Raw genomic sequence first — 25,429 nt, 5'->3', positions numbered from 1 at the left:
CAACTATTTCGTGAACCCCTTCGAGTTTCATAATCCAGGTTCGACTGTAATATTTTATTTACGAACACAAATAAAGTGACCCGTTACAGTGGCTTTGGCGTTCAGCACCTGATCCCAAGGTCCTGGGTTCGATCCCGTCCGTGGCGGCCGCATTTCGATGTAGGCGAAATAAAAAAACGCCCGTGTGCTGTGCGATGTCGTTGTATGTTAAGGAATCCCATGTGGTCTAAAATCCGAAGCCCTCCACTACGGCGTCCCTCATCGCTCGTGTACGAACCACAATTCACAAATCGAGCGCTGAAAATGTGCGTCGCATGCAGCATCAGGCCGAACTGATCCTCTTTATGAGTGGCAGCTCTAAGTGGTTTAACAGAGTATACTGGGGGGCCCGTCCATATGCTACGTTTTCGTTTATATTAGCTCTAAGTGGGCCACATGCAAGAATATCTGGTACGGATCCAATTGGACTTATTTTTGGAAATGTGGCGGAGAGTTTGAAGTTTGCTTCACTTCCGCCACCGGTTGGCCCGGTATATTGCACTACCTCCGCAATCGGCCTTGTCTTCAACGCGTCTTTACTATCCCATCTTTCAACTCTCCTACTATCTGCACGTGGTAGCGATTGTGGCTCGGCTTGAGCCAGTGAGCAAGCCTGTGCACTTTCCTTTTTTCTTCCTGGCAACACAGACAGACAAACCATAGGGACAGGAACTGCCGCAACGTTTATGCCTATGGTTTGTGTGTCATGCATGCTCGCCTGCGGCCTACTTGGAGCTGCCACTTGATTAGGAAGCCAGCGGTTAACCTTTCTATAAGTGTTCCAGTTGGAATGCCCCTCCTATTCCATTTGAAGCTTGCAACTGGTTCCAAGTAAATAATGGGAAATTTTCCGATTGGAAGCAAACAATTTGTTTTGTGTGGGCCGGCATTACAATTGGACGCTCCAACTGGCCTTCCAATGGGTTCAAAATATACATGGGAGGGCAAAACCAATTTTAATGGCCGCCTTCTTAGATTCGAGAAACAGAAACTATGCCACCATTTCGTCCCCTGACGTCATACGGGGGAGAATGCGGGTATAGGAGGACACAATCAATTTTAATGGCCGCCATCTTGAATTCGCGAAACCGAAACTATGCCGCCTTTTCGTCCCCTGACGTCATACTCACATAGTTCCACCTGGATCATTCCACGCCAAACATCCCAGGCGTTGCGCTCGCCATCTCCAATTTGTTCAAAAAATTCGTGGAAACATCGTAATGTGCGTAATGAAAGCCTGAAGCATTTTTGCCTAAAAAATTTATTCGTGAAGTGAGGGAAGATTGAATATTCAGAAAAAAATGAGAAAACAGGCACTGCTAAATAAGCAAATATTTAGAAAACACTCCAAAAAGTTTTTCATTGACATTTGCACAGATTCTGTCTTTCGATACAATTCGGAGCATGCTGCTTTACACGGCATAAATATTTTTTTTAATCGAAAAAGTATGAAAATGTGTCATTTTTGTCATTTTTTGTTTTAAATATGAACTTTCTCTCGGAAATTCTGGAATAGCCGTTTTGTTCCTGTAGATGTCCAGTACCTATAATAAATTTTACAGGTGATGAAACTGCGGATGCAGAAGGAAAAAATCTAGTTACAAAAAGTGAATTTTGAGCCAAAACACTCGTTAATTTCACCCTGAGGTGGTCCAAGTAAAAATACAAACAATAGCGGATTACGTAAAACAGCTTATTGCCTTCCATTTCTGAAGTTTTTATCCAGGTAATGTTTGTTTGAAGCGAGGAAATAATTTTTGAAGTTGAGCTCTCGGGCCGTAAGTTGCGTCGTCTCTTAACGCCTCTTCACCGCAGAGCACGATACTGCAGACACTGTAGCCACGCGAAACCTATAGTCCTTGTTCTTAAGTGAGGTTTGCACTGCAGGCAAGCATGGGAACACTGAGTAGTCGAACAGGTGTTCGTGGGAAAAGATTTTCTTAACGCTGCTAGGGCGGCACATGCCCAAGTGGGATAGCTGTTTGGCGTGATTCTGTCGCAGTCAGTCATTCTTGTCGGCGCCATGAAAGACGTAATCAGCAGCATAAGAGCTTGTGAGACACCGATCTGGAAATGACTAGAACGATGCGGTGTTGAAACAATCCGCGACGCAGTAGCACCATGTGGTACCTGACCCTTGTGGCCGTCAGAAGCTCATGTCCGGTTGTTTCCGTTGTGATTAGTTTGTTGTATTTGATTTAATCAGTGCAATTTCTACATTAATACTCCAGCGACAATTATAGACGAGACACTATGCTGGTGAAGCACCTTCATGCGAGCGACGCACCTATGCCAACACCTCCTAAACTTTTCAAGGCCTGTGCCCTCTCTAGTGACGTCAGCACCCACCGTCCTACCTGGGCATTGCCATTGCCTGCGGCTGCCTCCGGTTCTCCATACCGGCATTTCCGTCCCGTCGCCTCCCGGCTCATTTTTCCCCTCTTGTTACACGCAGCTAGTTCGTCGAGCCAGTCGCCTCGTGGTCGCTTCAGTGCTGTTTTCCTTGCGCCCGTTCTGCGACATGCAGGCTTCGACATGCCTAACAAGTATTGTGTACCTATGTGCTCAAGCAACTACAAGACGGGGAACAAGGTTCAAGTGTTTCCTTTGCCAAAGGATGAACAGCTTTACAAGTGGCTCAGTGCGATTCCCCGAAAGGATTTTGTGCCTACTGCCAACAACAAGATACGAAGTCATTTTCTCTACTGTTGCCACAAATGAACAGTATTTAAGGGAGCCATGACAAAAATTAAGCTTTACCTCGATATTAGATTGTACTGCATTGGTAATGTGGTGCGTCGCACTTTTGCTATTGTAAAACAGGTGTGCGCCTTACACTTCCATGCATCCTGCCTTGAACATACCTCATCGTACACCAATCCCCGGACAGGAAAGGTGTTCGAAGTCCCTCTAAAAGTGCCACACCTGCGTCTTGGGTCAGTGCCATCCTAATTCCCTGGCTGTCCCTCGTACCTGTCAAAGAAAGATGCCGTGCCAGCAAGGAGCTCCCCAGATGCCGAAAAAATGCGCCGGGAGGCAAATGTCTTGCTCGTGCTATTGAAGTGTCAGCAGCCTGCTATCGACAAGAACAAATGCAGTGCAAATTTTCATCTCTGCATGAAATGATGGAGCGCTTAAACGTCAAGTGTGTCCCGGTTGAATGGACTATTATTAATCACCCAAACTGTAGCATGTTCTTGAATATTGCAAATGAGAGTGCGCTGGTCCTACAGTGTTCTGTTACTGTTTTCGCATATCTTCGTATCACGGGTGTTTTCACGGCAACTCAGTGAAACGTTTAGGAGATTTTGTCGTGCCTGACGAAATCGGTGACATCAATGTCCTACTTGACATATTAAATAAGCTACAGCAGATTTCTGACGACAAAGGTTCATCTGATGGCCTTACTGACCTGATAGTAAACCTCATGGAAAAGATTAAGGAAAGCGTCCGCAAAAACAGAAAGGACTCTGTTAAACTTCTGAGGGAACAAGTGTTGTTGCTTGAGAGTGACTGCAGTACTCATCTCAAACAATGGTGCTTGCTTGCATCTGCATACTATATCTCCTCATGCATACAAGTTTTTGAGGGGCTCTGGTTGTTTGACTTTGCCGCATCCGAGTACCATTAGAAACACCTGCTCCTCTTTCCACCTATCACCTGATAACGAATCAGGTGATCAGAATTTTCTTAAATACATTGGCCAGAGGTTTAATAAATTGAAATCGCATGAGAGTGCTGTTACTTTAATGGCAGACGAGATTCACGCTCAGCCATTTATGGACTATAAAGGAGGAAAGATTGCAGGGGCAGCAGGGAACTGAGATGAAGCTGCAACTACTGCACATGTTCATGGTGCAAAGTATGCTAAGCTCGTTTCGAGATGTTGTACACATTCTCCCCGTGTGAACGTTAAATGCGGAGTCACTTCATGCTGTCTTAAAGAAGGTAATCCTTGGGCTGGAAAGAATTGGTTTTAAAGTTTTAGATGTAGTAACAGATAATAATTCAATCAATATGAATGCTTTAAGCATGTTTACGATGCCGCATAAGGTGAGGATTATTTACCCACATCCAGACGATGCAACGCGACCCATGCTTTACATCATTGACGCTGTGTAACTGTTAAAGTGTGCTAGAAATTATTGGCTTAACTAAAGAAATCCTAAAGCCAACTTTTATTTTCCTTTGTTTAACCTCACTGACAATTCTGTCCACCCTGGCATTATACAGTGGGCATCATTCAAGGATCTCAGGAAGCTTCACAAACTTGAATCTTCTCAGCTCTTGAAGTACAGTTATAGGCTGCCTTCGAAGGCTTTAAACCCAAGCAATTTACAAAGGCAAAATGTTAAACTAGCCTTACAGGTTTTCAACATCATTGTGGCTGAAGCCTTGGACATGCACTGCGATTTTCCTGTACTTTCACGTGCGAAAGAAACTGCCAACTTCATCAGAATAATTATTCATTGGTGGATGGTAGTTAATGTGAAAATGCCACACAAGGGCTATCACTATCGCGACGTATACGAAGAGCCAATTTCATCGTTGAATGATGACCCCAAGCTATCCTTTTTGAAAGCCTTCAAAATCTGGCTTGACGTATGGAAATTTTATAAACACGACAATTGCACGCCACAAAGGAAACTTTTAATGCTCTGTGGCATTCAGCATATGCTCTACTTGAATTCTCAAAGTATTGCGTCTATGAGCTCGGTTTTAAGTACGTGCTACTCGGAAAAGTGCAAACAGACGGCCTAGAGAAGAGGTTTCTTCAGTACAGACAAATGGCTGGCGGTAACTACCACATCAGCATCCGACAGCTTCACGAGTGCGAAGGCAGAATTCGCCTCCAAGACACGCTTCCTGTGATGTGCGCCGGTGACTTCAGCGACGATGAGGTCGGTTGTTTGTCAAGTGCTGCACATTCCTTCAAAATTGCTGAGTTTACAGAAGGTCTGAACAGTTTGAGTTCACGCGCGCCTGTGTTTGGCTATGTAGGTGCTTTTGTGCTCATTCTGTAATGAAAGCCCTGAACTGCGATTTCTGCCGAGAGCAGCTTGTTATGGACTGCGAAACAACAGAACATGATGATGCCGATGTTCACTCTTTGGTATCTAGCTTGAATCGAGGCAGGCTGGAAATCCCAAGTGCATGTGTCGTCACTGTCGTGATGCACACCGGGGTAATTGTAAAAAAAGCTATTACAACCAGAGAATGCCACAATGTTTCTCCCACACAAAAACCAGAGGAATGTTGTTCAACAACTGGTTATCGAATCGCTGCCAGAGTTTGGCGACCTTTTGACATGCTTGAATGGGCACGTCAAAAAGTATGCTTTTTTCTCGCACGCCACAAGCCTGGTCCAACACTCCATGTTAGCATGCGCTAGCTGCAAAAAATATCACTGTAATTTTTTACTTACTAAAGTTAACTTTTTGGTTACCAGTTTACTACTGGGAACAAAAGTTTCCCGGACGAGAGTTCTAGGAAAAACGTTTATTGTAGATACACCTCGCTACCCAGTCGCCTGATATTGTATGAACGCAATAAAGGGACTATGCAACGAATAAAAAGTCACTTGTAAATGTTTTCAATGCTTAGAAATGATGCTAAGAAGCATTCACACCAAGTATGAGTCTTCAGAACTGAGCCAGCAATTTATTATGAACTTTTAAAAACCGTGTTTTTCAAAATTCGCGGGCCGATTGGTGTACTCGCAGTGACCAATTTTGGAACTAAAATCGTGGAACAAAGACGTCACTGTACCATGACGTCGCCAGGCCACCACACACTCTCATTCGCTGGAGCCACGGCAGCCACGACGTCACGGGCACACTTCCGGTAGCCGTGAAAATCACCTGCTCGTGCCGCCGCGCGACCCTCTCGCACAAGAGCGAGCCAGGGCATTGCCTTCGCGCATATGGTTTCAATTTTCCTCTGCAGCCTCCGTCGGGAGTTCCGGAGCCACTCGCACGGCTATTCGTGGGCACGCATAGGGCTAGATGCCCATCGCGGCCGTAAAAACGAGCAAACGCGGTTCGTGTTCTCGCCTGCGCTGACGATGTGGGCCCTCGCCATTACACACAAGTTCCGTATGGTGTTTGGCGCCAATGTTAGTTTTGGGAAATTTCCGAGGTGTCGTTCTGGACCGCGGGGCACGAATTATCTGCAGTGTTGGGGAACGCCGCAACAGTAGGATCCTCAGCGCTCGCCAGAGGTTGTAGAAATATACAACCAATAGGAAATGCGTGGAACGAGCTGCAGCTGCCCATAGCTACCAAAAAACGTGCAGTAATTGATTTACCCCTCGAAGTGACGGTATTATCAGAAACCCGGTGGCGGCCTGAAGAAGTCGAGCATCTGGTCGAAAGATGCTTTTGTGACCATTAAAAAACTATTGAATCACCGGCGGTGCTGACATTCGAACCCAGTACGTCCTGTGTATACGGGGCATATGCTGTATGCTACCAGGCCCTCACTGCGATTTTTGAACAGGAACTCCGATTTCGCGAAACCAATGAGTGCACTTTTTGGGGACGTCCTCATCTCGTTTTTATACGTAAATATTTGTTTCATTTCGGACTTCCTTCCACCAGGAGTCCGATCCCTTTTATTTGGATTACTCGCAGCCAACTTTGTTAAAATTGGACTGGATGTGACTGGAGGCAGTTCTGAAATGAGGTGCAAGAAATGAGGTGCATGTAAACGTACCACCTGTTGCAAAACTTCCTAGGCCGATGCACCCGTGGCCGGAATATGGTCACACGCGTACGGTTTCGTTCATTTCTTGGCGGGAACTTGTGAATGTCAGCGGAATTCGTCCTCGACATTTTAAACGGCAAATCTATATGCCGTATCAGGGATCACCGTAACACTGTTCGCGCGCACTACGGCCACGGACGCCATGACCTGCGAACTGTCGCAACATGTGTGCATGCGACGCAGCAGCCGTCAGGCACGGCCGCCTTTGTTGGATACATGCGTCTGCTTATCTGAAAACAGCGCAACGGACGCGGACAATGACAGGAGTGGACACAAACTCAGCAGTATGCATCCACTTTTGTCATTGTCCGCGTCCTTTTCGCCGTTTTAAGATATGAAGAGCCAACTAGACCGCACCTCTACCACTGTATGCTTATCTGAATTTGGAGATGATAGGCGTCTCGCACCTTGTGTTCTCTTCTAAGCATTTATCCATGTTTAAACGTTTTTCGCGCCAAAAGAACAAAAACAAAAAGGCATGCCGATAGCTTATTTCTCTTGATCGTTTCTTGCGGCAGAGGTGACGTGATGGCGCAGGTACCATTCAGCGATTGGCTGAATTTTCTTTTTTTTTTTTGCTTTAGCTTGCCCTCATTAACGAAATGCTCTTGCTTGACTTGCGCGTGTTCTCGGCACCTGTAGATTCTCGTCCGCGAGGGGGCAATACTGGGCAAGCGAGTAACGTAAATGATGGCGAATTTGAAACCCCGCCGTGGTGGCTCAGTGGTTAGTGCGATCGGCTGTTGGAATCGAGGACGCAGGTTCAATTCCAGCCGCGACGGCCGCGTTTCGGTGGATGCGAAATGGAAAAGACCCATGTGCTGTGCGATGTCAGTGTATGTTAAAGAACCCTGGGTGGTCCAATTTACTCCGTGCAGCTAAAGGCGTTTGGCTCTGCAGCAGCAGCTAGGCAGGAAAGGGACACGTCCTCAGCCCTAGCAACACCGCACCGTCTTTTCAACTCCCCCTTTAACTACTCCGCTCTCATAACCCGAATAACGAAGAACGCACTCCACACGGCACGGGTACAAACGCCGTACTCTTTCCTTTTCGTGCTTAGCCCCTGCCTCATGAAAACCGACCGAAGCGACTGGCTGGAGGGGCTTTAAGAAGAGCATTCGCCGCTACATTCTTGAGTTTTAACAGATTATAGTTGTGTTTTTGGCACATTTCTTTCGACACATACTATTTCCTCATTGAAAATTTTGACGAGAAGTATGACGGACGAATACCGTATGTGTTCTAATAGCATACCTACTGTGCAAACGTAAGTTTTATCAAAGGGGCTGCGAATGCTGATCATGATGATAGCATCACAAACGCACTCCCAATGGTGCATGAGCGCTCGAAAACGTTCTGCTCTGTCGTGTAACGCAGCGGCATCGAAATGTTTTCGTCATTATGTCTATGTGCCTTTATGCGCATGCAGACATGCCCCATGTGGCGACCCCACAGTTCCCTGTTCGGTGGCGCTCGTCTGCTCCGCATGCGTTCAGCATTAGAAACTGCGTGGCAGACTTGCTGGCAATGTTCCAGTTCACGCAACGGTAGTAATATACTGACGGCTGTAAAGAAAAAAAAACCTGGTTTGTATTTTTCAGGCGGCAAGTATGTTCCCCGTGCCATCCTCCTCGACTTGGAGCCAGGAACCATGGACTCCGTCAGATCGGGACCTTTCGGTCAACTGTTCAGGCCCGACAATTTCATATTCGGTAAGCGTCTCTTTTAGCTTCATATCTCCGTTGCTGTTTTAGCATGTACTGATCAAGTTCAGCTCAACGTCATCAGCTGCACGTGTGTGCGCAAAGGTTCGTGGGGAGCCGGGCTTAATTCTAGCCGTCCCTAGCCGGAAGTTCCTTGCAGCAGCTGCTCTTAGCCCATCGTAGTGTTCGTTAGGTTCAGCCACAGCTTAGGGTTAACAAAGGTAACTCGATTTGCTCGTACCTGTGCTCAGAATCGGCATTCATAGTCGGCTGTATAATCTTGGCTGTTCCCACTCTTTCGGTGGCAAATTCGCTGCGTACAAAATGCAAGTGAACAGCAACTGAGGCGACCATTGCAACACGAAGCTTCCTGCCCTATGCGCCTGACATACGTTCCTGAGCGCTGAGTTTCCATCTTGAAATATGAAAAGTTATTTTATAAGGTCGGCGAATTTGATCTGAAGACCGCTTCACTATCATGCGACTGAAGAAAAATTCGCGTAGAAACAGGAAAGGTTTCAGCGCAAAGCGCCTTAGCGGCTACCTTTTTGGTCAAAGCTTATTGGCTCGAAACAGCGGCTCCCAGCAGCGCGGGGATATGCAGGTGGCGTACATATGCGCGGTAACCTTCGCAGGCCAGAGCGGCACCGGCAACAACTGGGCCAAGGGCCACTACACTGAGGGCGCCGAGTTGGTGGACTCCGTGCTGGACGTGGTGCGCAAGGAGGCAGAGAGCTGCGACTGCCTGCAGGGCTTCCAGCTGGCCCATTCCCTGGGCGGAGGCACCGGCTCCGGCATGGGCACGCTGCTCATCTCGAAGATCCGGGAGGAGTACCCGGACCGCATCATGAACACCTTCAGCGTCATGCCCTCACCGAAGGTGCGAATTCGTCGTGACAGCTTCCGCGCCGCCGGCACGTGTCTTAAGCCAGGACAGCATCAATACCAGCGAGACGCAAACTTTTGTGGAGGAAAAACGCTAAGCCGCCCGTGTGCTGTGCGATGTCAGTGCACGTTAAAGATCCCCAGGTGGTCGAAATTATGCCGGAGCCCTCCACTACGGCACCTTCTTCTTCCTTTCTTCTTTCACTCCCTCTCTTATCCTTTCCCTTACGGCGCGGTTCAGGTGTCCAACGATATATGAGACAGATACTGCGCCATTTCCTTTCCCCAGAAAACCAATTATTATTATTATTATTATTATTATTATTATTATTATTATTATTATTATTATTATTATTATTATTATTATTATTATTATTATTATTAAACTGCCGTCAGATATGAAGGCATGTGGTGACCTCAGCGAGCTTTCTTTCTTGATGTCTACCTACTACGGTGGTATCGAACACCGCACTCGCGCGTGAATGTGCGAGACTTTACGTCACCCACCGCTGCTGCCAAACGAATGGCGCGAAAACAGCTGCAGAGTGCAAGCGCACGACGGCTGTGACCTTAAAGGGACCATGAAATGGTATATACTGAGGTTAGGAAAAGCGCACGAGCGATCGCTATTCCATCACTCGTCACCGAACAGCAAAAAAATTATAAGCTAGCTTCATTAAAAGAGTAAAGACATGTAAATTTAGTTGCGCGTTTTGTTCTTCCATATGATGCTTTAGGCATTATAATATATGGATCATCGTCTGGTATTCGCATACAACCGCTAAATCACTGAGTACTGAATTCCTTCCCTCATGCTGTTTCGGTTTCATCAACCGAACGATGGTTGTGGCATGTAGTTCGACTTTAGGTCATGTGAGGCACGAAAAAAACTGCAATATAAACGCTGACACGTAGTTTTAATTCACTGTAACGCTTAAACAAGCCTGCTTCAAGAGCTGGAATAAAAACAAACGACGTATCAGCAGTCATACTGCCGTTTTTTTCCTGCCTCACGATACTCCAAGTCCAACTACACGTCACAGCCATCGTTCGGTTGATGAAACCGAAACAGTATGAGGGAAGGAATTGAATTATATATTATTTATCGGTCGTAGGCGAAAACAACGCGGCGATACATGTATTCTAATGTCTAAAGCATCATTTGAAAGCAGAAAACATGCGAGCAAATTTTTGGTGTCTACAGCCCTTTAACACCGAAGATATCGGCGATTAAAAATGATGCTTCTTATCTTCCCTCAACTCTTACACAACGACGTGCCGAAAAAAAAATGGCTAGCGGTTTATCATTGCTAAGCACGAAATAGTGCGCGAAAGCATGGTGGGCCTCCCAAATTTTGAGGGTGGGCCAAACCCATTCTGGGGGTGTCGCATGTCGGTCCCGAACGTAGGTCAATTTTCAAATTTTAGGGGTGCCAGGCCAACTCTTATTTTTGGAGGTGGGCCAATTCCATTTCGAGACGAGGTGAAGCCTGTCTTCCACCTGAGCACAGCCAGATTCACCGGCAGTCGAATTCGGTCAAGGTCATTCGAAGGGCAAATTTCGGGCGTCCTAACCATGTTTGGGACATTCTTCATGTGCCATATCAGGGCCGCCGTGGTGGCTAAGTGGTTATGGCGCTCGGCTGCTGGCCCGAAAGACGCGGGTTCGATCCCGGCCGCGGCGGTCGAATTTCGATGGAGGCGAAATTCTAGAGGCCCGTGTACTGTGCGCTGCCAGTGCACGTTAAAGAACCCGAGGTGGTCGAAATCTTCGGAGCCCTTCACAACGGCGTCCCTCATAGCCTGAGTCGCTTTGGGACGTTAAACCCCCATACACAATATACACCATCATGTGCCATACCATGTGTTGCTGTCCTTACCCTGCAGGACCATCCCCAGAATTGAGCTTTATTGCCATGCACACCCATTTCCTTACTGAGTCTGGCTGAGGCTTCATTTTCTCCGCGTGAGACATCGTCGAAATCGTTAGGGGTTGGCTAGAATTGCTTTCGTGCTAATAGAAAACAGGTCGGGGCTGCGCAATCCCGCCCACGCCACCTGAGCATGCCCAATGGGCAGTGGGCGTCAGTCTGCCCACTGACATCATTAGGGTAGGAGCGGCTAAGTATAGTGCGCTAAGGCAAATAATGCGAGGTGAGCTGTCGCCCTAGCAGACTGCGAGTCAGTGCGAGCAGCGATTTAAATAGAAATTGTAAATTATAGACATGCTGCACCATCATCATCACCATAAGCCTGACTAGGCCCACTGCAGGGCAAAGGCCTCTCCCATGTCTCTCCTATTAACCCTGTCTTTTGCCAGCTGCGGCCACCGTATACCCGCAGACCTGCTGCATGTTTGCAAACAAACAAGGTGTCACTGCAGTCGCTAGCGGGCTCGCGGTAGGCTTGTAGGCGCGTTGTCGGTTTCTGCGAATCACCAAGTGGTTGATGCTGTTGATGCTTTGAACTTCGTAATTTCTCGAAGTGCACAGGCTCGCGTTGACCACGTACGGCCTATTCAGAGATATTGTTTGGCACTGTGTGTTGTATATATGATCAGTTGCAAACAGAAAGCGTTGCTGCCGTTGATTTCTACGCTAGACGTGGAATAAAATAACCACTTTTTGACGCTCTGTACTAGCCGGAATAATTCCACTTCGGGATAGCAGTGAGGAGAAGTTCTGGCTTTGTTTCGGCGGAGCAGACGTGCGCTCACCGTCACTTGACACACGTGCCGCGCAGCGAGGCAAGTGGGGACAGCGTCGTGTCTCCAGTCTCCTCTGTCGCGTGTAAGCGCTGCTTTTCGTCACAAGATCATGCACCAACGAGGCCGATTTGTCACCTTATTAAAATGGCCAAACTGATCGCAATTTTTTGTGCAGTAGAAATTTAGAAAATTACGCTTTTTTGATGTGTGGGCGTCGAAGATTGAGCGAATCGCTCTTCTGGTGGCCTCGGCGCATCGCGAATTCCACGGGTTTCCGACGGCGGTGCACCACTATCTTAGTATCCCTTGGAAGCGGAATGATCAGAAGATCAGAGGTTCCATTGATTGCAGTGCCGCATTTCTTTGACCAAAAGAAAAAGCTACGAGGGTGAACGAAGCAAACGAGAGAATAAACTTTAAGGTTGGTTTTCTCAGCTTTCACGTTTTCTACGATTGGCATCACTCATCCCTTCGTAATTTCGTAACGAATAAAAATAGAATGATTCTATTTGCTGCGAATAAATCCTGAGACGTTGATTTATTTATGGTTTTGTTTATGAAGGTTTAACGTCCCAAAGCAACTCAGGCTATGAGGGACGCCGTAGAGAAGGGTTCCAGAAATTTCGACCCCCTGGGCTTATTTAACGTGCGCTGACATCGCGCAGTACACGGACCTCTAGAATTTCGCCTCCATCGAAATTCGACCGCGGCGGCTGGGATCGAACCCGCGTCTTTGGGGTCACCAGCTGAGCGCCATAACCACTGAACCACCGCGGTCCTGAGAGATTGAGTAGTGTAATAAATCTGACAATTTTTTGTACACATGCAGTAGCATGTTGCAGTTATTTTTCTAAGAAATGTGTTTACGTAAATATGCATGCTAGAGTTTAACTTTTGTTTCCATACGTACTTTGCATAAAAAAAAGAACAGTCGCGTCATCACACAAAGCAGGGCTTTGTGAACATGCTGGCATAAAAAATTTGCGCACTTTCTACTTAATTATTCCACACCCGGAGATGACTTGACGACGGTGTTAATTATAATAACCCAACATCTGTACCAGCCAGCTGAAAATAAAGCACAGCACTGAAATTAGCATAAAAAGTTCACAGTTGTGCCAAATTTGGTTACATCTCATGCATAAATAACGAAAATACTTTCAATTTCCCCGTCTCCTCTCAATCTCGCTGCATTGTTTCACCCGACAGTTTCTGTTAGTGTACCCCCTAAATGAAACGTTTGCATAGCCGCCGCGGTGGCTCAGTGGTTATGGCGCTCGGCTGCTGACCCCAAAGACGTGGGCCGCGACTTCGGCCGCGGCGGCGGTCGAATTTCGATGGAGGCGAAATTCTAGAGGCCCGTGTACTGTGCGATGTCAGTGTATGTTAAAGAACCCCAGGTGGTCGAAATTTCCGGGGTGCTCCACTACGGCGTCCCTCATAGCCTGGGTCGCTTTGGAACGTTAAAACTCCATAAACCAAACCAAACCAAACCGAAACATTTCCCTAGCAACGCAGGAGTCTGATTGAAAGACGCAGGGGCTCAAGCCGAAAAATTCCACTCGCCTGCAACTACGTGTGCTGGACGCAGCTTCGTGTGCTCTCATCTATTTGCGCTAGCTTTATGAGATACTTTGGAGGCCGTTGTCATGCGATGGCAAAAACGAAGACAAAAGCACGCTGCAACTCGGCACCTGGGGTGAAGAAGAAGAAGAAGAAGAAGAAGATTCGCTCGGCCTGTCGGCACCTCTTGGCCACCGTGAGACGACCAGCTTGGCTCTGTTAGGAGGACATCGTTCGACCCCGTTTCGTTCGTCCTGTTCATCGCTGCCCCGACGGCTCTGCTCTGCTGGGAACGATCGGCTAAGTTTCGGGTGGCTGATTGTGGCATTTTCTCTCCGTCTTTGCGCGGTAAGGCAGTAAGCCCGGACTGTGTCCACCCAGTCTCCCGGCCAGGGGAGTTCCCTCTGGTCGGCTTCTCTGTCAACTGATCTCCTACCGTTGGAAGCTTTTTTGCGCAGTGGTGTCGGCAGTATCCCTGTCGCGCTGGTGCCTAAGGATGGTGGTGCTATCAGGATGAACAACCCTGGTGCTGTTCGGGCTGCTCTCCAGTCGACTACTTCTCATTATGAGTCAATCTCAGAGGTTCGCCAGTTCGGACGCGGTGGGATTCTGTGCAGATCGCCAGACCTCGCCTGTGTAAGAGATTTACTAAACTCCTCATCCTTTGCCTCCCTTCGGGTAAGTTCTTTCATCCCTTCTCATCTGGCGTGCACGAAAGGTATTGCACGAGGTGTAGACTCTTCCCTGTCTCCGGCAGAGACTCTTGTGCTTCTGTCGGCTGCAGGTGTTGTTGCTGTGCACCGCTGTAGCCGGGATGTAAACAACGCACGGATGCCCACTGAATAAGTGATTGCTACCTTTGCCGGCACTTCCTGCCCCTCTGAAATCAAAGCATGGCCTCTAATTTTTCGGGTAGACCCATTATCATCTCGGCCTCTGCAGTGTAACAACTGCTGGCGTTATGGACATAGCGCTGGCGGTTGCAAATCCAACTTGAGGTGTTGCAACTGTGGGGATGGTTATGCAACAAGCACCTGCACTGAGAAGAATGAGAAGTGTTGCCTTTGCGGTGGTGCGCACTCTGCAAACTACTCAAATTGTCCCTCTCGAGCTCAGGAAATTCAAATTCTGGAAATAATTGACAGGAAACGCTGTTCGCGCCGTGACGCTATTTCAGAGGTCAAAGAACGTGCCCGCGGTTATGCCGGTGTGACCGCTCGGCAAGGTGTCATGCTAGACTCAACGCTGTCCCAGGCAATTGCGGCTGCTGCGGAGGCTTCGATGTCTAAAATGGTAGAAAAGATTGTCGCAAGTGTGTCGGAGTGCTTTACAAATGTTCTAGCGACTCAGATTACACATGCCGTGCAGGCTAGTTTGGCACCTCTTTCGACAACAATTCCCTCTCCTCTTATCCGGTCTCAAATTCCAGTAGCATCACAACCCCAGGAACTAACTTCTGTCCCTTCCGCTGTACCTACCTCGGGTACTTCGAGGGATGTTGATATAATGTATGATTCCGAGATGGTGGAGCCTGATGCGCGGCTTCTTAAGCGCAGTGGGTCCCCCATGTCTCATTCGTTGTCTTCTCAGGGCACCCAGCCCAAATCAAAGAAGCAGCAGCTTGGCACTAAACCCAAGGATACCATTTTGGAGCAGGCAGTTGCTGCTGCTAGACTTTCGCAACCATAGCGTCGTTGCGAGTTCTGCAGTGGAACTGTCGCTCTATTCTTTCCGCTTCCACAGACTAAAACTGCATTTCTACTCAGCTTAATCCGGATGTCATAGTTCTGCAAGAAACGTGGCTTTCAACTGACAAACATTTTCATATCAAAAATTACCGGTCATTTCGCCTAGACCGCCAGTCAAGAGGCGGGGGTTTACTAACTTTAGTCTCTTCAAAATTTTGCCACAGGGCTGTGGTATCTCATCAACAAATGTCTCCTGACTGTGAGATTTTGGCGATAGACTTTGTACTTCCTCGGTGCTCTCCCTTTTCAATAGCAAATTGTTATTTCCCCAATGGAGTCCAGGATGTTAGACCTCTGGATTTTTTACTCGTAAACTGTAAAAACCCAGTTCTCGTGGCTGGGGACTTCAATTCTCACCATGTGTCTTGGGGTTTTAGGACTAATTCATGCGGCAAGCGCCTTTGGGACTGGGTTTCTGATCACAACCTGATGTTCTTAAATTCAGGATCGGCCACTTATCTTCGCTCACACACTCAATCTGTTTTAGATCTCACGTTCATTAGTCCTGGAATTGGCGTAACGAATTGGTCGACAGTTGATAGCGGCACTTCAAGTGATCATATACCTATTCATTTTGATATCATATGTCGTGTTACTCCGGCGTCTTCTCAGTTGCGGTCACAGGTAAATTATGACAGATTTCAGACGGCGTTGCGCTCTGCCCTTGCTCCAGGGTCTAACATCGCCGAGGTCCACCAGTCAGTAAGAATATGTCTGGCTATTGAGGAAAGCCGCAAAAAGTCGGAGTTCCTGGTGAGGCCAATAAAAGGGAATTCTTCTAACTGGTGGAATGCGGACTGTACAAGAGATTACAGGCGGAGGAAGGCAGCATGGAAAAGCTTCTTCATAACCAATGTCCGAATAACTGGAGTGATTATAAATTTATTGCAGCCACCTTTAAACGCACAGTTTCTCGCGCAAAGGAAAATATGACTCAGAACACTTCGATTATCTTTCAAAGGCGGGCAACCGACGTGCACTATTCGGTTTTCTACGGTCGAGGAAACAGCTCATGTCCTCTCATAATTTTCAGTCATTAGTTATGTCACCTGTAAAAGCTATCCAGGCGGTTGAATTAATAGCCACAGGCCTGCAAAAGCGGTTCTCGTCTTTACTACCTATGCGACCATTGTTGTTTGCACCAGTCGTACCAAATGATAATGCCTCACAAGTAAATCTATCAGAGCTTTCACAAGTTGTCCAGAGATTGCCAGCTGCTGCTACTGGCCCTGATGGTGTTACCACAAAGATGCTCAAGTTTCTATTTGAAGAGTCTCCCAACTCCTTATTGCACCTAATAAACTACTCTCTCAAACACGCTTGGATACCTTCTGAGTGGAAGCTGTCCAAGGTGATCCCTTTACTTAAAAATCAGGGTGGAGGCTATGAATTGGATAATATTAGACCAATTTCTTTAACATCAAACGTGGTAAAGTTGATAGAAAGGTTGTTACTAATTCGGGTGTCAGCCATTGTGGACCGCAAAAGTATACTCAGCCCGTGCCAACTCGGTTTCCGGCCACGGTGTTCGATATGGAATATACATGCTGATCTTGAGAGCAGAATTCTCCTTGCTCGTCGTCAACGCCTGGTCGCGGCTTTGGTTACGTTAGATGTCGCCAAAGCTTACGACAGTGTAGAACACTCCATCCTGAATCATAGGCTACAGTCTCTTCAATTTCCAGATTGTATAGTTGCATGGATATCTGCATTTCTTCATAACAGGGAATTCTTTTGCGTCCATAATGGTGTTCATTCAGAGAGGTATAGACAAACGCGAGGTGTACCGCAAAGAGCTGTTCTTTCTCCTGTGCTCTTTAATATTCTGTTAAGCTCAATTCCTCTCCACCGCCATGTACGCACTTACGTCTATGCGGACGACATTGCGTTTTTTGCTGCTGCGCCGGATATACATTCTCTGTATGGTCTGTTGCAGTCATATTTGAATACACTTGAGCACTGGTTGAGCGCATTACACCTGAAGTTAAATGTTGGCAAGTTCGCTACTCTTGTTTTCCCTCTATTCACTCCTGTAGTGGTCTCTCTCACTTGCCAGTTAAAAATAATACCGCAGGTTCAATCCCTAAAATACCTAGGGGTCATTTATGACAACAAACTCACCTGGCGACCTCACATTGACCATGTCGCGGCGAAAGGGGCTCGTGCCGTGGGCATGTTACGGAGATAATGTCATCACCGGTACGGCATGCGCAGAGATGCGCTATATTAATGATCTACATAATGTATGTCAGGCCAATTTTAGAATTTGGATCAGTGTTGTTTTCAGGCTCGGCTACATATAAACTTCGCCCTCTCGTCCTTTTAGAGAGGGAAGCACTTCGCATGTGCCTCGGCCTTCCAAAATTTGTGGCTATCAATGTGCTGTACCTTGAAGCCCGCATTCCGTCTCTCTTATCACGACTTCAATTTTTAACTGTGCAAACTTACCTCAGGATCTATGAATCCCATTTCCACCGTTCCCAAAGCATTTTCTGTTCTCAGCCGACCTCCTTTTTTGGTGTCCCCTGGTCTCGTTTCAATTCCCCTCAGATAGTGTTTGTGCAAAGATTACTTCAGCCTTTAGATGTAAACATTTATGATATCCTTCCTGCGCTTCGGAATGGGCCCACTATACACATTGTTTTCGACGACATATTCCCAAAAAATGCAAAACTTTTGCCACCGAGTATTCTAAATGGCCTTCTAGAAGATCATCTGAGGACCCTACCAACCGATATAGCAATAGCCACTGATGCATCGCAATGCAATGAAAAAGCAGGTGTGGGAATATTTTGCTCCCATTTAGACTGGTCCTTTTCTCTGCGCCTTCCAGATTTCACCCCTATTTTTCAAGCAGAGTTTCTAGCAGTTGTACTTGCTCTACGCAAGCTAGACCCCTCTATTACAGCAGTTGCAGTAATTACTGATTCTTTATCTTTGTGTTCGTCCCTCGCTGCACAGGTTGACGGTCACATTTTATCATCTTTCTTATCCCTACTTCCTCCGCATTTGAGCCTTGTTCATTTAGTATGGGTTCCCGGCCACAGCAGTGTGACAGTAAATGAGATTGCTGATAATCTCGCAAAGGCTTCTCTCAGCGGCCCCGTGTTGCCAATCATCCCGGCTACAGCCTACATTACAGCATCTAGATTTCGGCGACGTGCGTTTTTAAGCACGCAAGACACATCACTTTTAACATCGGCGGATTATGAGCACCTTAAATATTATTGGAACAGGAAAATTTGTTGCTCTCGGCAGCTTGAAGTATCACTGACGAGGCTACGCTGCCGCATCCCCCCTCTAAATTTCTATTTACACAAGTCGGGTTTGGCGCTCTCTCCCCTTTGTGCATTTTGCCGTGAGCCAGAATCTATTGAACATTTTTGGCTGTATTGTCGCCGATTCAACTCACTGAGAAAAAGGTTGCTGGAGGAGCCCTTGCAGCATCTTGGCCTTAGTTTGAGCAGCCCGCTCTTGCTATCATTTGGCGCCACCACATTTGGGTTCAGCCACAGATCTGTTTGCACCGCTGTTCAAAGTTTCCTGATAGAATCACACCGAGTGCCTTGCTAAGTGTTTCAACCTTTTATTTTCTCTCAATTATTACATTTTGACTAAATCATTAATATTTATTCACTCTCTTTATTATTATTCTTAAAATTTTAAAATCAAAACACTCATCCCTTTTCTGTTCATGACGAAAAATTCACCGGTGTTATGCTCCCACGTGCTTTTCCTTTTTGTTAACTGCGTTCAGGTGAATAGCCACCCGATTCTTGGCCGATCCCCCAGTGTGGATATGTGCCATCTTTTGATAGGCTAACAACAACAACAACAACAACTCGGCAGAGAAGAAGAAAGGGCCCTTCTTTTCTTTTTAATCACTCGTAAATTTCACCCAAGGCAAAATAGCTTGGCACCATTTACCCTGTTTTATGGGGTCTCCCCACTGAACCCTGGCCAATCCCCCGTCGTGGGTATGTGCCATGTCACGAAGGCAACAACAACAACGGCCCTTAGTGTCCATTGTGCTGATATGACCCGACGCTGTTCTACGGCTGTTCTATGTCGCCTCCCGCTTCATCTGGCCTCGCTGCTGAAGCGTGTCTTGGTGCTGCTGATCCTATAAACTCCTGGTGAGGCCGTTCCGCGAATGGGGAATTTGGCCAGGATTTTTCCCTTTTGGATGTAGGCTTCATGTTTCCTAGGCTTACGGACATGGCTATGTCTTCCTCGGGCACAGGTCCGGTAGCCTGGTTCGCCAGTTTGCCTAAATTCTTTTTGCCAAGCGTATCCCTGTGGCTCTGGTCCCTGTATGAGATGGTTTAATTAAGATCAAAAACTCTCATATGATCCAGGAGCAGCTGAAGGCAGCGACCATTCGATATCTTGAGATTTCCGAGGTTCGACCATTTGCCAAAAGAAGAATTCTGTGCAAATCACCTGATTTGGATTGTGTTGCAGACTTGCTGCAGTGCACCTCTTTTGCCTCACTCCCGGTGAAAGCGTTTATTCCCGAGCAACTCGCCTGCGTAAAAGGAATAATCCGCGGTGTGTATCCCTCCGCTACGCCAGAAGAAATTCTTGGACTTCCATGATGCCGGTGTGGGCATCCTCTCAGTTTACCGCTGCAACAGAGGCTGGAGGCTCTCGTATTCCAACTGAGTCTGTTATAGCAACTTTTGCGGGGTCCTCTTGCCGATGGGAAATCAGTCTGGCCCATTGTCTACCGTGTTGACCCACTGCAGCCCCGTCCATTACAATGTAAGAACTGCTGGCGTTTTGGTCAGAGTGGCAAATCTTGCAAGTCGGCAACGCGCTGCCGCGTTTGCGGCGGTGCTCATCCTTCAGACGTCTGCACTTCCAAGTCTGATCACGCAGCTGACGATCCCTATTTGATACGATGCCCTATTTGATTAGAAGCATTGTGCTTTAAAGGTGAGCGTGCCCTTGGCCGGTTGGAGAGGATCAGCAAAAAATATTTGGTATGAGTCGGGACACTTTGCTCTTTCTGTATAAGACCTGTGTACTTGAATTTGGCTCTGTTCTCTTTTCTGGGTGCACAAGGTCCAAGCTTGAACCCCGGTTTGTTATTGAGCGACGCGCTCTGCGCCTTTGCTTAGGTCTGCCTAAATCAGTTGCTAACGCTGCGCTGTACTTGGAGGCGCGGATACCTGATCTAAATTTGCGGCTCAGCTTCTCACTGTGCGGACGTTTTTAATGTCTTTTGAGCCTGTTCCTGAATTGGCTAACCCTATATTTACAACGAACCCATCTCTATTCTTTGGTAATTTTTGGCCTAGGTATAAGCTTCCTCAGGTTGTGTTCACTAATTCCCTGCTGTCAAAAATTTGTGTATCAATAAATTCTGTAGTACCAGTTAACCACGCCGGGCTGATACTGTAGTCCCCTTTGACGACACCTTCCCAAGGAATGCTAAGAATCTGCCTGCAAATGTTTTAAATGGGCTTATTAAGGAGTGTCTGGATAATTTCCCTAACCATACTGCCGTTTTTACAGACGCCTCCCAGAAAAATGAAAAAGCAGCCATTGGCATTTACTCAAGGGCTCTTGAATAGAGTTAATCATTTCGGGCTCCTGACTATACCCCTATTTTTGTCGCCGAGTTTCTGGCCATTGAGTTGGCCTTAATAAGGAATCCCTGCAATATATCTCAGGTTGTTATATTTTCAGACAGCCTTTCCGTCTTGATAGTGCTCGAAAAATCGAGAGATACTCCTATGAGCCGTTCCCTTCAATTTCTTGTTCCACCACACATTACAAAAGTACGCTTTCACTGGGTCCCTGGGCACTGTGGCATTGCTTCTGATGAGAGAGTTGATTTTTTTGCAAAGTCCGCCCTTGGTGGACCTATTGTCCCGTTCGTCCCTAATACTGTCTACTTGACTGCAGCCAGCGTCTCCACTACTTGAGCCATGAGCCTCTCCTTGCTGCAGCGAATTTTCAACACCTGGCATTTCCTTGGAGTGCGCGGATGTGCAGTTCAAGGCAATGTGAAGTGTCCACGACCCTACTGCGCTGCAGAATACCGCGACTAAATCTCTACTTATGTCGATCAGGGATATTTCTGACCACCCTATCTGAGTCTTTGGCGAAATTGAGTCCATAGATCACTTTTTCCTCTTTGCGGTTAACTTCTCGCCGTATAGCTTACTTAGAGATCCCCTCGCTCGACGGGGGCTTGCTCTATTTATTCCGATTCTCCTCTCCTTCGGGGCAAGCGCCAAGGGATATGCATTGAAACCAGTGTGCGATTTTATTCACGAATATATAATTGCATCAGGTAGATTCCTCTGCTAGAATGAGAATTCCCTGCTTTTTCATTTCCGTTTTTTTTATTCTTGATTTTTTATCAAAATTCGAGTCTAGGTCACAAAATTATCCAATTACACCACTCCTTGGCCATGACTGCGTTTGTATCAGCATTGCACCCTGGCCAATCCCCCGCCGTGGGTATGTGCCATTAAGCCTGAGGTCATCATCATCGTCATCAACTCGGGCAATGCGATCGCGGCTGCTTCTTTCCAAACAAGCTTCGCGATCATGCACCGCCTCATGAAACAGCTTATGACATATGATGCAGTGAAAAAGCACGTGGCTTTTAGCACACGTACAGAAACATGCCAACGTGGCCGTGCAAAAACGACACAATTTAGCAGACTTCTTTCTACACAGACCAAGTAATTATGTCGGCCATATTAAGAAATGGTCTGAAGTGAATATTAAGTGCCATGAACGCGGCTTTATATGATCGTATAACTTCCACACACGTTTAAACATTATCTGCTATCAACAAAAGACCGCATTCCTTGGTGGTGATTCAGCCTGTCAGCGCCCAGTGAACACCAAAACGGCTCGACGTGATAATTACGTGCGCAGACATTTGTGTTTTTTTTTCCTTAAGCAATTATAAGCGTACTATGCTGATGTTCAGGAGAATGAACGCAACTCCCCAGCTACGAAGTACATTGCCTGGAAGCGGCGATCGAGGCCCAGACTTCGCGCTTTACTACCGTGGCCCATTCCTTAATGCGGTATCTATCAGCGAGAAACATATCGAGGCGCGGGCATGATGCAGTTGCGCAGTCCCGCCAGCAGCTGCAGCAGCTGGTGGGCACGGGCAGGCGGAACCTATTTTGCCTGCCGTGCCAAAGGCGCTACTGACATCAGCGCCACCGCATCTGCATGACGTCGGGGCGTGAAGGAGGTGTGTGTAGGGTCCACGCAGAGCTTTTCAATTTGACTCGAATTAATACTGACAAAGGCCACCTCTACTGATCGCTGCCCTAGAATTTGACCATCAAAATAATTTCTTGTCCCTTTAATGCTCGACAATGGTAGCGAGAAATCGAAGAATCACAGTGCTTAAAAATGAGAAAATTTTTCTTGTGCATAGATGTGGTAGGCTTTGCACCACGTCGACAGAAAGTGCGAATTCAATCTCATTCAAAACTGCAGGTCTCCGACACCGTCGTCGAGCCCTACAACGCCACCCTGTCCGTGCACCAGCTGGTGGAGAACACCGACGAAACCTACTGCATTGACAACGAGGCGCTATACGACATCTGCTTCCGAACCCTGAAGCTCACCACTCCCACATACGGGGACCTCAACCACCTGGTTTCTGTCACAATGTCCGGAGTCACAACATGCCTCAGGTGACGAAGCTTTCTTTTCTCGGGAATCGTAGTCTATTACTGTCACTCGACATCTCTATATGCGAAGCTGTAGTGAGTGGCACCGATCACTGCCGTCGACGAATGGCCTGATGCCCACAATGGCCACAGGCGCTTAGGCCTGCAAACTACTTCACCACACCTGAAGAGGGAATAGCTTGTGTTGTGTATAACTTCGTAGCACAATTGGGGACATGAATGGCGCGGCGCCTGCAGGCCCTTGTTCGCGGTGCTTAACGCAAAAAAAAACAGTCTTAAAGCAACTTAAGTAACCATACACACGCAGCTTTCCCGGCCAGCTGAACGCCGACCTGCGCAAACTGGCTGTCAACATGGTGCCCTTCCCGCGTCTGCACTTCTTCATGCCCGGCTTCGCACCACTCACGTCCCGAGGCAGCCAACAGTACAGGGCGCTGACCGTGCCAGAGTTGACGCAGCAGATGTTCGACGCCAAGAACATGATGGCCGCCTGCGACCCCCGCCACGGCCGCTACCTGACGGTAGCCACCATCTTCCGCGGCCGCATGAGCATGAAGGAGGTCGACGAACAGATGCTTAACGTCCAGAACAAGAACTCGAGCTACTTTGTCGAGTGGATCCCGAACAACGTCAAGACCGCCGTCTGCGACATCCCACCCCGTGGCCTCAAGATGTCTGCGACGTTCATCGGGAACAGCACGGCCATTCAGGAGCTGTTCAAGCGCATTTCAGAGCAATTCACTGGTCAGTCATTTATCAGAATTGCTCGAATTACATTCTACTCATAGCACAGCATGCAGTTCACACGTACAATCTGCAGTTGCATAGAGCGCCTACTTCATCGTTCAAGGGCAACTTTGGGATTATTATTTTTTTTTAATCTTAAGGTGGCGCTCCCGTAATATTGCTTAAAGCTCTCTCTGTTCGTTGCAATCTGTTGTTAATAGAACTGTGAGTAAAACAATCATCAAAGAGCAAAAAGCAGAAAACCTAAACCAAAACAGGGGTGTGTTGGATGCGGTGTTCTTTTGTGACAAAGATGACGTCACAAACAGTGTCGGCAATACTTTTGTACGCGCATTTCACTGACAAACCACAAGCTGCAAGGAACGACCCCGTTCATTAAACATCTCAGATGACAAGCGCGACATTTCCCCTGTTCACCAAGTGCAGACCGTGTATCAAGGAGGGGTAATGTTTCCGACGTTACAAATTTAGCAGTGCCCGTAAAAATCACTCATAAAGAGGTAACGAAGCGGCCACCTTTAAAGAGACTCTGAGGACAAATTCAAGTTGGCCTGTATGGAAATGTAGCAGCGTTCTAATTGCGAAAGACACTTTTATCACTAAAAAACGGAGCTTCTACGACTAAGGCTAGGCGAAAGGGAAAGAGATGGGCATTTGTTCCCGTGCCGTGGGGAGTGAGCTACCTCAGACCTAGAGTCACTCTACTCAGACCTAGATACCCTACACAATCTCTAGAACTTCCCCCATTCAACCCTGCGCACCTCTAACCCGAACAGTGGACAACCCAAACGGGGACAAAGGTCCGTCCCCTTCCCTAGCCAGGTAAAGGTCAAAAAATGAAATACAGATGCCGCCATCACCGACCGTTTTTGCAAGCAAACTACAGTGCTTCAAGAGTTTTCTTCCTTTTTTGTTTTTTTGGTCGTGGATCCCTGAGGCTAGTCTACATCGCTATTTACTAAGCGGTGGTCACGAATTTCGCTTGTCTTGACGTCACGAGTTTGAATCGAGAAGCGGGAAAATTTTTAAATCCAATTTTCTCGACATAATGCGTATTTTGTTGCCGGATAAACGTCTACATACCCCATAAAGAGCCGAAAATCGATTTTTACTAAAAGCAAATGTCGGATGTAATTACGCCCTTTAGATGGCGAACGTGTGTGAGCACTCCCTCCTCACGCTAATCAGCGCCGCCGCTCAGCATACAAAAGAAAACTTGGATTATTCCACTTCTGTTGCAAGTTTAGGCAGGCCTATTTTTGGACGCCATTGCTCAATCCGATCCTCATGATCGAGAAAGGCGCTCTTTGAAATCGCATACTCAGGAATTATGGACAAAAGTATTTTTAAGCGGGAAGCCGTTCATGAACGCAGTTTTCTCGTATAATGCAAGATTTCACTAAAACAATCAATATATCCGCAGATCACCCGAGGCAGTCTCTTAGTTTTTTTTTCTATTCACGTTTTCGCTATGTTCAAAAGCGTTCCGGTGCGATCGCTGGAAACACTTTAAAAGGAAGATTTTGCTACATATCAGAATGATGGACCATTACCTTCAATATTTCCTTAACAGTGTCTTACAATTTTCCAATTTTC

General features: G+C 47.2%; 1 protein-coding gene across 1 annotated transcript; it reads left to right on the top strand.

Annotated features, from left to right (window-relative positions):
- Positions 1 to 9,105: 9,105 nt before the first annotated feature.
- LOC144113925 (tubulin beta chain-like) lies at positions 9,106 to 24,659 on the top strand. Its single transcript, XM_077647323.1, has 4 exons — positions 9,106 to 9,387; positions 22,890 to 23,089; positions 23,394 to 23,830; positions 24,610 to 24,659. The coding sequence occupies exons 1-4, from the start codon at positions 9,106 to 9,108 to the stop codon at positions 24,657 to 24,659; spliced, it is 969 nt and encodes a 322-aa protein (XP_077503449.1).
- Positions 24,660 to 25,429: the final 770 nt, after the last annotated feature.

This window comes from Amblyomma americanum, chromosome 1, assembly GCF_052857255.1.
Source record: "Amblyomma americanum isolate KBUSLIRL-KWMA chromosome 1, ASM5285725v1, whole genome shotgun sequence".
Lineage (NCBI taxonomy): Eukaryota > Metazoa > Arthropoda > Arachnida > Ixodida > Ixodidae > Amblyomma > Amblyomma americanum.
This window is presented reverse-complemented; position numbering and strand designations above follow the sequence as displayed.